The 11,632-nt window shown below is 41.5% G+C and overlaps 1 protein-coding gene and 1 non-coding gene across 2 annotated transcripts; both read left to right on the forward strand.

The window, feature by feature from the left end:
- Positions 1-1,043: 1,043 nt before the first annotated feature.
- On the forward strand, positions 1,044-1,234 carry LOC115544641 (U2 spliceosomal RNA). Its single transcript, XR_003976965.1, has one exon. It is a non-coding gene; the product is annotated as a U2 spliceosomal RNA (small nuclear RNA).
- A 1,351-nt stretch (positions 1,235-2,585) lies between these two features.
- LOC115544227 (interferon-induced protein 44-like) lies at positions 2,586-9,009 on the forward strand. The gene is given in 8 exon segments (XM_030357094.1): positions 2,586-2,841; positions 4,088-4,169; positions 5,610-5,799; positions 5,899-6,051; positions 7,904-7,967; positions 7,970-8,071; positions 8,376-8,476; positions 8,560-9,009. Coding segments are annotated over 8 exon segments (1,017 nt in total). The 5' UTR covers positions 2,586-2,774; the 3' UTR covers positions 8,818-9,009.
- Positions 9,010-11,632: the final 2,623 nt, after the last annotated feature.

The raw sequence follows: 11,632 nt of genomic DNA on the forward strand, positions 1-11,632 counted from the left end.
CAGCAACTCGGGCAGCATGTGTGTAGTCCGGGGCATGTGAAGACTGGGACCAGAAGATGGTTATTTTTTCTCCATTGAAACCCATTCATATTTTTCGATCTCCTAGGTCCCATGGGCTCTACCGGAAAGGGCGTGACTTCGCCACTCTAACAAGCGGCAGTCAGTAAAATGCAAAGTAGGTTAGGAGGTTAGGAGCCCCCTGTCTGCCTGCATGGGGGATTTGCAAAGAAAATTGGTCTACCCATCTTGGTGTGTCAAATCACTTTTTTTTTTTTTTTTCTACGTAAAAATGCAATCATACAATGACTGAAGAGATCACATGCTAGCTTGTCACTTTCGCCGCAGACCAATCAATTGTAGGTATATTACTATTGCAAACATATTAGGAAAATCGGTGTAAATGTCCAACAAGGAGTCATGTTGACCTATTTCTCTGTGACTTGGAAACAACGTGTCAGGCGAGACCGTACTATTTGCCATGTTTTGAGATTGATAAAAATGGTATCAAGGCAACTGTAGAAACGCATTGATTTCTTTTTCGCCAGTGTTTGCAGTTCACACAATTGAATATAGGGACACAGCTCGGCTTTGTTGAAGTTGGTGACCTAAACTGTCCACTAGATGGAGGAGGAGTGGTAGCTTCCTAACGTGTGCAATTATCTTTCATTGATAAAGGTTACTTTGGTTCATCACCTTTACCAAACGAACACAATTAAATCGTAAAAATGTGTCTGCAGTTGAGATTTACTTCAGTCAGGAGTATATAATGTTATTTCATCACAACAAACTCATTTTACTTCTCCAGCATTCTGGTTGGCGCATGTCAGCCTACGTCATCGGTAACTGCCACGTGTTCATTGAATTGAATCAAGTGTCGATATAAAATAGTTATTTTCGGGCTACATATAAGGAAGGTAACAGGCTATATGTGGTTGACAATCAGTGGTGTATATTGTATTAGTTTGTTCTGTTATTTAATTTGTAAACCGTCTGTGAGAGTGAGATATCTGGAGAAGTGGTCCATAGCACTGACTATATTCAGTATCGCTTCTCGGCCTTTTGGCTAAGATCAAGTGTAGTATCTGTTCTTATCAGTTTAATATCTGATACGTCCCCTACCCGGGGACCATATATTAAATTGATTTTTGGAACTGGGAGATGGAAAAGGGGCTTGCTCCGTCCACTCCACGCATCGACCTGGTATTGCAGTACCTCCAGGAACGGTGCACCCCCTAATGCTGTCAATTGAAAAAAATGTCTTTATTATTTTATCTGTCACAGTGGAAGCAAGTGGCATGTGTAGTGTTCAATTAGTCTAGATAGCTTTGGTTTTATAGTTAAGCAAAAGTTGTATTTAAACTATTATACTTGGATTTGCAAATGTCAATGTCGAGAGTATTATTCTGCATTTTGAAATCAAAGGCAGTATACTACACCCCCTATTAGGCTATTGTCAATGATAATCGGAGCTCTGTTCTAGCATATATCACAGGTTAAGTAATTAAACTGAGTGTTGTGAAGATGTGAAAGGCATATTACATTAATTCCCTCACTCTCCACCTCAAGCTGGTGTGTGATGAGCGTTCTGGCGCAGATTGGCTGCCGTGCATCACCCAAGTGGGTGCTACACACTGCTGGTGGAGTGAGGTAAAGCGTCTTTGAGTGTCTAGAAAAGCGCTATATAAATGCAATCCATTATTATTATTAACTCCTCACAGTAGTTGCGTTGCGCGTGACATGAGCCTAGCAACAGAGCGTCAACAACGGATCCCGGTTATGATAGGTATTAGCACGTCAACAGCTGTTGATCCAAAGTTACCGGGTAGGTCAAGGGCGTCGGCTATTTCTCGCCAGGCTGTATCCCTTCACCCTATCGTGGAACTCCTTTATGGACACGTCGAAAATACAGAGAGGTTTGCTGTCGCATTTCAACCAAATCAAATAGTCTCCACCATGTTGTTCCATTTTCTTTCGTTTTCTTTATGAGCATTCTTCTTCTTACTATTCATTTTTGTAGTAATTACTGTGTACTCAGCGTAGTGCAGTGAGGACAGTTGGTAAACACTGCGCGTGAGCTCCAGCTGTTCGTGCGGTTCCCTCACGCAACTTGGGGCGGGGTTCCCAAGTATGAATTGCATAGATAGTGGCTATGCTGATGAATTTGCCGCTGTCATTAAAAATGTGTCTGTCGCTTTTTCCAAACAAACAATTATTTCCGAAATTGTTTCTATCGTTGATACAAAGAATAGGTAGGCTAGACACAAACAAGTTGGCAAATATTAACCACAACTGTATAACAAGCATGCATCTATTGTCAGTTTGAGAGGCTTCCACCTGTGAAGAATGCCAGAGCAACTCTGAACTCCGCCTTCAGAAAACATGTTCACTAGCCTATGTATTAGCTGATAAGTAGGCCTACGCAGCAAATCAACGAAGAGGTCAGCTAGGTCAGCTATGTTAGCTGGAGATTTTTTGGAAACACTCGTAGGCCTACTTCGACTGCTGGGTAGTATAACCTTAATAAATAGGCAAAATGCTAACTTCCTGACTTTTGGGAAACACACCCCAGGTTTGCATTAATAACCTGGTTAATTTAAGACGAGAGATAAGAGTTTATTAAATTCAACACACATGGATAATAATGTAGATCGATTGAAGTCAGTTGAGTTCAGCCAATAGCCTAATCAAAAGTTTGATAATTAGGCCTAATGGTTTGAATGCATAATGCATTTCAGTGAAAATGAAAGTGAAATTGATCACTTTAATTTCCCAGTATGCCTAAAGTCAGCCAGAAGTCACGCCTATTCTTTCACTCTGGTAGACGTCCTTACCCCGCAGCAGGTAGGTCAATATAAAACACAATTGAACTACTGTTCATCAATAGGCCTATGACTGTTATCGCTTGAAGGTTGGCGTATTTAGACGCCGGATTTCGTTTTTAGATAAGAACGCTTACAGTTCAGGCGTTTCTAGCCTCCCTCGGTAAAACAGGGTATGGTCGGATCACAATGAGGATCGAAAGCCGATGCTGTTTGGAGGACGGTTCATTGGGGTTGGTGGCGGTGTCACACTAAATTTGTACCGGGGGCAAAATTTGGACCGGGCGCGTCATCAATACGTAATCCAGTCCAAACCTGCCCGGCAACAGATGATCGCGTCGTCCGTTGCCGGGCAACGGACGATCGCGTCGAATGACGTGAACATTCGCGAACCTTCTATCTAGCGATCCGTTATCTGTATTGTGCTATTTCGTCCTTGACCTGCTTTAAACACTCAGTTTACTTGCTAAATTGGATTAAACAATTAAATACAATACAAATATAAAGTAAAAACAAGTGTTATCTTTAATGATATCAACATCAGTTATTAGACCGTCACACGGAGCATGCGCAGTTGGATTGGCGCGCTGCATGTTGATGTCTGTTCCAAGATACATCGTGTGTTTATTAAGGAACCCAACAAAACATTACATTATCTAGCGATCCGTTAACTGTATTATGTTATTTCGTCTTTGGCAACATGAGCGCGAATGTTTTTTGAAACCTGCCCGGCAACGGACGACGCGATCATCTGCTGACAGGCAGGTTTGTAATGGATTACGTAATGATGACGCGCCCGGTACAAATTTTGCCCCCGGTACAAATTTAGTGTGACACCGCTGTCACACTTGTACCGGTAAAACAACAATGCTGCGCCAAGCAGCACCCGGCAGGAGATACAATGTTGCGTCGCGCAGTATCCGGTATCAATGGTTAACCTATGATTCTAACCAGTAGTCTACTGCCGTGTTGCCCCCCCCCCCCATTGTCCTTGAAAAAGTACTGTGGGACTTGCTCAAAGAGTAACAGCTAAGGCAAACAGCCAAGCACAAAACTAGAAAGAGGGCGAGAGACTGGCATGGTTGTACATAAATTCCTTGTCCAAGGCAAGCAATTAGCAGCAGGATCAGACTGTACAGGTGTACTCCAATCAAGTCAGGAGGACCTATTGAAAAAAAGAGTATACAGGAGAGGGAGAGAAAGAAAACCAAGAGGGTAGGACACCCTGACAGCACGCAACAAAATGAGAGAGGTTTCCTCCATCCCAGGTTCCTCCGACCTCCAAGATAAACCGGACTTGACATGGCTGCAAAAGATGAAGCCTTTAAGAGAAGTTCAGTGGACCAATGAGTGAGTTAAAACATTACTTCATTATATAGTTCACTAAATGTTTACTTTAAGGAGGAACACTTGTTTCTTGTTATTCAACTTCCAATGACTCCATCTGCATTAAATGTTATTTTATCTGTACAAATGTGGATGTAATAAAAATGGATGTTTGTTACCCGGTGATATAAAATGCACGACCCAGAATGAACAGAGCCCAATGACTGCTCTCCCAAAAATATTAACTTTATTGACTTATGGCAGACATCAAATCAACACTAAAATGGACAAAGAAAGTAAACAATGGGGCTAAACTGTACTATCAGGGTCTTTGCTATAATAATAAAAACAATAATAAGTTATTATTCATCCCAAAATACATAGGCTAAGCAAATTATAAATAAACCCGCTGCAAACCTAACCAACCAACTCAAATTAAAGGTTTTCTACAGCACTCAAATGAACCCACACCCCCACCTGTATTGTATTGATACACACTCAAATTCATCCTTGTTTAAAAACTAAAAGAGACCCCTGGACATTTAATGGAAAAAAAATGCATGCATATATAAGAGCCATATATATCAGAATCAGAATCAGAATCAGAATCTCTTTATTATATACATATAAAGAGCCATGTTGCACTGCATTGCAGGGACTAAGAACCCATTTAAATACATCTCCTTTTTGGCTTGAGGATAACTTATTTCTTGGCATATGTGCCCAAGTTATCAATCCAAGTTGAAGTCCCAAACCAAGCATGAAGAATCCAACCAAAAAGTATATTTGCAGTTATTTACCAAATCTTTAAATGAATACTATGACCTAAAATAAATATTCAGCGGTCTATGTTCTCACTATCAAGATCATGCTTTTAAACATTAATACAAAGATAACCTACCAAATCAAACAACAGCCTCAGCTGCTCTCTCTCAGGTGCGTCTCATTACAGGAAGAAAGGTCAAGGTGACTCTTCAGACCTTTTTTAGAAAAAATATCAACATAGAGTTTTATGACACATAATAGGCAAACGATTAAGTAATTAATCAAATTATGAAATATCATGTGCAAATCCAATTTTATATATAGGCCCACTTACTAAAATTGATATATCTTATCCTATTCACGCTTGTACTATTATACGCATTTCATTTGTAACATTGATTGTGCCGCTTAATATTAACATCCAGAATACTTGATTGATCCCAGGGGAAATTGTTATGCTTACAGGTGCTCTGCTCAATGATAGAAACAAGCATCTCAAAATTATGTACAAATATAACATATAAAGAATGTATAAATATATATACATGAATAAAAATGATGAGAGGCGACGAAATACTGGGATGTTGCGGATTAAATTAAATTAAATATTTATAAATGGATACACAACATGAAATATTTGGAGGCATCTGTGCTGTTGCTTCGACATAACATATGTTTTCCTCAAATCTCCATGTCCAGCCACAAACGAGAGCTGATGTCGAAGATCAGTTCGTACAAGACAAGCTATGAGGCGCCGGCCCGCGTGCTCCTCCTCGGCCCGGTGGGTTCTGGGAAGTCCAGCTTCATCAGCTCGGTCCAGTCCGTCTTCTCAGGAAGGGTCCTGAACCGCGCCATGGTGGGCTCATCTACAACTGGATTCACCAAGAAGGTTGGACAGAACAGGAATACAGCGAAGTTACTGTAATGGCTGTTTCGAGCTGGCTGCTGTTGAAGGAGACTGACGTTTTAATCTCTTTTTCCCTACCAGCTGCAGTCATTCACTATCCAGGGTGAGAAACGGGGGGGGCCTACTGCACTGACCATGTGTGATGTCATGGGTCTGGGGGAGGAGCAAGACACCGGAATCAGTTTCGATGACATCGTTTCTGTCCTCAAAGGCCATGCTCCCGAAGGACACAAGGTGAGAGAAGAAGCCTTGTGGTGGGGTTAGGGGCCTGTTCATAACAGAACCAAACCAAAGCATAAACCACCAGACCAGTATCAACTAGTATCTATCACACTTGACCAAGCTAAAAGGAGGAGGGTGGACTTCCACACAAAAACAGTTTGGAATAACTTTCTTGTCAACAAGAGGATTTACAAACGCCAGGCAAACTGCCCTGTACTACGAACCTCGGTTAGTGGGTCAGCGAGGTATGTTGTGCTCATAGCCTGGGTTAGCCGGGATACGAAAGTCACTCTCTTTTAGCATCGCTGTATCACCATGGTGTCAACCAAACCTTGTCGGGAGCAGGTTTTCAGTTAAGCTAAGCGCAGCTTCCTCGCCCCTCCTTTGACAATGGCGTCACCATTTGTGGGTTTTCTTGTGTACCTCGGAGCCCGCAGTCTCTTCGGTGACAGAGGGTCTTTCGGGACAGATCCGATCCCTTGGCATTGCTCGAGAATATGCTTTATAAGAGATACAGGTTCTCATTAGAGGGTATTCGCTATTTGATCGTCCTTGTTGCACCTTATGTGGACAACTCTTTAAATTAATACTATTAATGTTACTAGTCCACTGGGTAACAATACTGTTGTGCAGTGTGTCTCCGTGAGAGAGTGTTAGAGTGGAGGTAGCGCGTCAATCTTGAATTTCTGCATGCAGGGTTCGTCCCTACATGTGATGCCCATTTATGTGAAGCTTAAAAAGCCCTAAATCTTATGTCATATAGAATACTTATTCGCTAAAGGTTATAGAATTATATTTTTGTGCTTATTTCAAACTTGAACCCATTTTCTCAAGGCAGTGCTGGCACCACATCTAGATGGGGGTAAAAGGCATGATGATGGACAGGCGAGATTTGAACCCCGGTCGCTGGCATTCAGGTCTTATACTAATCCACTACGCCACCGCTGCTACATCGCAGCAGTTGAAAACATGCTATACATTTCTTACATAGGGCGTATTTAAAGTGAATACCCTAAATTATAGAATAAAGCAGGTTGGATGTTGCGTTTGGATTTGGAAAAATCATCATCCCTCTATTGGGATTAATAGCAAACAATTCTGCATTTGGCATAGTTATTTTATAGACAAAATCGTACAAATGTAAACGATCTGCTATTTTTTGCTAGCACGCCTCCCTAGCCTTATTATGTGCAACTGTGTTGCCCCTAGCTGTTATCTGATTTTTGAACTCCTCATAGAAGTTAATTATGACCATCTATTCCTCTTGAGTGAAATATACTGCTCTTGATCTATCCATTTATTAAAGGTAAGTAAAATGACCCGATAAACGCCCCTTTTATGGGAACGCGCATTGAAACTAAAGCGGAAAGCCTGGCTTGACAAATCGAATCCTAAGTGAGCTTCGTGGTACCATTTAACTCTGAACACGAGCATCGTATTTGTCGATCCAGGTTATCCCAAGAAAGCCTGGGTATGTTCAGCTCGCTTCGTATAACCCACAGAAACCACACCAAACACTAACACTAATATTAACCAATATCAAACACACCAACATTAACCAACACCAAAAGGACAAGCATTCACAACATCAAAACACACTAACATTAACCAACATCAAACACAGTAACATGAACAACATCGACACAGTAAAATTAACCAGCACCAAAATAACTAACATTAACCAACATCAAACAAACTAACCTTAACCAACATCAAAAAAAATAACATTAGCAACATCAAACACACAAACATTAACCAACATCAAACAGACTTGCAGTTGGGGTGGCAAACCAGCGTGTCATGGTGTCTCCTGTGTTCTGCTGACTCTCTGATCTGCATGTGCGCTGATTTTGCTGCCCTGTAGTTCAGCCCCAGCCACCCGCTGCAGCCGAGCGCCGCGGGCTACCTGGAGGAGCCCCGCCTGGCAGACTGCACTGTGTGGTGTTTGTGTTGGACGCCTCCCGGCTGTCCTCCTACAGCACGGGCCTAAGAGAAACCTTCCAGAAGCTCCGCGAATACTTCAGTGACCTGGGTGAGTTCAACCTTCCCCCGGCCCAACAAGGGGACCCTACCGTCACAAGGGGACCCTACCATCGCCACACACACACCCCAACATCCCTGCCATTGCCACACTCAGCCCAACATCCCTACCATCGCCACACGCATACCACCCAACTGAATTCATCTTCATGAAATTCCATACCTGCCATTTAGTCGGTTGTCAGACATTATTGTCCTTTGTTGTGTAATTTACAAAGGTATGTGTGTTTTCTTTCCCCCCCCAAAAATGATTTTGATTATTAATCCTGTCTTCATATGAGCTCGTGCTTCACCAGGGGTGCACCAGGTGACGGTGTTAACGCACATCGACAAGGCGTGTGTTATGACCAACACAGATGTGAAGGATGTATACAAGAGCCCAATCATCCAGCCAATGGTGAGAGAGATAGTCAGTCAGAGAGGGGAGAAAAGTGAGCAAGAGGAGGTAAGCGAGATAATTTACAGTTTGTGTGTGTGTAGATGTCCAAGGCAGGGGAGATGCTGGGTATGTCCAAGTCCTCCATCATGCCGGTGAAGAACTACTCCAGTGAGCTGGATCTGGACAGCAACACAGACACCCTCCTGCTGGCGGCCATCGATCTAATCCTGGAGTACGCCGACCTGTATTTCCTGGACCAGGCCAGTGAGGGTCCCAAGGCCAGTGAGGGTCCCAAGGCCAGTGAGGGTCCCAAGGCCAGTGAGGGTCCCATGGCCAGTGAGGGCCCCAAGGAATCCTGATATAAATTCAGAGCTCCACATCGTGGAATACACTTCCGCTGATGGGCTTTAGTGGTGCTTCCAATTGATATGTCATACAATTATTGTAAATGCAGACTTTTCCCCCCCAAATATTGTTTTATCCCATATTTTTCTGTTTTATATCTTATATAAGACAATAATAAAGTACCTCTTATGTACTTACAAGTATGATTCCGTGTTTCGGTTTATTTGAGTGATATTTAATAACACTTATATAATGCTAACCCTTACTAACTAGTTTGTTCACCATTGAATGTCACAAATGACAAAAATTTGAACTTTTAGTTTATAATCTAATAGCTAGGCTAGCGGAGATAGCGTGGCCAACAAACTAGCCTCAACCTCTCTTTTTATCCAAACTACAGTTTCCAAGCGCGCATTGCTCAACCTCTAGTTGTAATTATACCATGGCTATAATGTGGAAACCCCGGTCAATAATGTAACAAATAGCTGAGGGAATAATGTAATAATATTTTTCCAATAATATTACAACGTATAACATTTAGGTTCACCTATTACGTAATAGAGCAAGCATAATAATTTTCTCACGTTATGAAGCAAGCATAATATGTAAATGTAAAAAAGTGATGGGGGACTCGCATTACCTTGACAAATAAATTATCATTATGCAGCACAAGTACAATTTTTGTAATAATGTTGAACAAAGAGTTGTACCCTCAATGGAAAAATAATATGGAAAATAAGTTGGCGGGCACTTTAAAAACACTATTCTTCTCAAAACAGGCAAAAACAATCAACTTTATAGTCATTAACACTGTTAAAACTTGGAGAATTCTATGTAAGACAATAAAAGTCAAAGACAGATTTGAACTGTCTTAGAGAGATACACAGCGACCCAGACTTTACTCCAAATAAATTAGACAACGCTTTCAAGAGCTTGGCAAATAAGGGCCTCCTAGTGCATTACTAAAAGTTCAGTGACACTGGAATTGAGTTGTTTGACAAAATCGCAAGGGGATATCAGCTCGCAAGCAATTTCTTCCTATACTTGCAACTGAGAAACTAACTGCATGAAAAAGTCCAGTTAAAAATCCTCAAAGAAAATGGGAACCATATGCGATAATGAGTGGTAATAGAGTTTAAAATATATTACCATCTATACAAGGTCCCCCTACTGGCAGGAATATGCCTGGAAGGCGAATCTTAGATACTTCATAACACCATCAACAACACTCAGGTATACACAAACCAGTACCAGTTGCTGGAGGGAATGTGGGTCAAACGACGCTGACCATAAACACATTTTCTATACATGTAAGAAAATACAAAAATATTGGACAGAGGTCCAACATTTGACCAAGCTAAAACTGTGGAAAGATGGGTTCTTAGAACAACATAACATGCTCTTGGTATACAACAAGACCCAAAGAACTTGAAAAGGAACAGCTATACCTCTTTTGGGCCCTGAGAACAATAGCACTTAAATAATTCACAAGAAGCTGGAAAAAAATATAACACCCAGTATAGCTAAGTAATAATAATAATAATAATAATAATTCATTTTATTTGTTGAGCACTCTTCATTCTAAGCAGAATCTCAGAGTGCTAAAGGACAAACGGACAGTTTAAGAAAATGTATACATTTTTTAAAAAGTCAAAGAAATGCCTTTATGAATAAAAAGGTTTTTAGGCCAGTCTTAAAACAGTCTAGTGTCTGTGTTGCCCTTAAGTGGTCCGGGAGGCTGTTCCACAGTCGAGGGGCTGCAGCGGCGAAGGCCCGGTCGCCCATGGTGCGTAGCCTGGTGTTTGGGATCTGCAGGGACAGACTGTTATTGGATCTGAGGGGGCGGGTTGATGTTTGGGGAGTGATGAGTTCTGGCAGGTAAGGGGGGGCATGACCGTTTATGCATTGGTGGGTGAGTAGGAGGACTTTGTAGTCAACGCGGGATGAGACAGGGAGCCAGTGCAGTGAGTGTAAAATGGGGGTTATGTGGTTGTATTTCCTGACTCTCATCAGGATCCTGGCAGCGCTGTTCTGGATGTACTGCAGCTTTTGGATGTTCCTGCCAGTGATCCCAGTGAACAGTGAATTGCAGTAGTCCAGTCTTGAGGAGATGAAGGCGTGGACGAGCTTCTCAGCATCTGGCAGGGTTAAAGTGGGGCGGAGCTTGGCGATGTTTTTGAGATGGTAGAAGGAGATTTTGCACAGATGCTTTATATGATCGTTGAAGGTGAGGTGAGGGTCAAACCTAACTCCTAGATTTGTGACTGTGGTTGAGAGGGGTATGACCTGACTGTCGAAGGTGAGATGAGTCACAAGAAGCTGGAAAAAAATATAACACCCAGTATAGGTAAGTGGCTAGAAATCATAGAGGAAATGTGCAACATGGAAAAGGTAATTTATAAGATTATCAACAAGAACATTTTATTTGAAAAAAGATGGGCCGTTTACTTGCAATCAAGCATGAAAGGTTTTGAAAGAGAGGGGGGTGGTAGTTAAACGAGGGATCCTGCTAAAAACTCATGAGAACTGGTAGTAACCTATAGTCGGAATAAAGATTGTAAGAGCCATGTTTTTTTTTGGGGAGGGGGGGGGGGGGGGGGGGGTATGCAGATGTATGTATGTGTATGCATGTACATGTATATATATATATATATATATATATATATATATATACACGTGTGTATGCATGTGTGTGTATCCGTAAAAAAGAAGAAAGAAAATGTGTTCTTCAGAAATTAATGTCATAAGTTATGGAAAATTAAATGATTGAACACAATAAAGTATTTACATTTTTTTTTTTAAATATAAAAAATAAGAAGATACTAGAGA

This window comes from Gadus morhua, chromosome 5, assembly GCF_902167405.1.
Source record: "Gadus morhua chromosome 5, gadMor3.0, whole genome shotgun sequence".
Classification (NCBI taxonomy): domain Eukaryota; kingdom Metazoa; phylum Chordata; class Actinopteri; order Gadiformes; family Gadidae; genus Gadus; species Gadus morhua.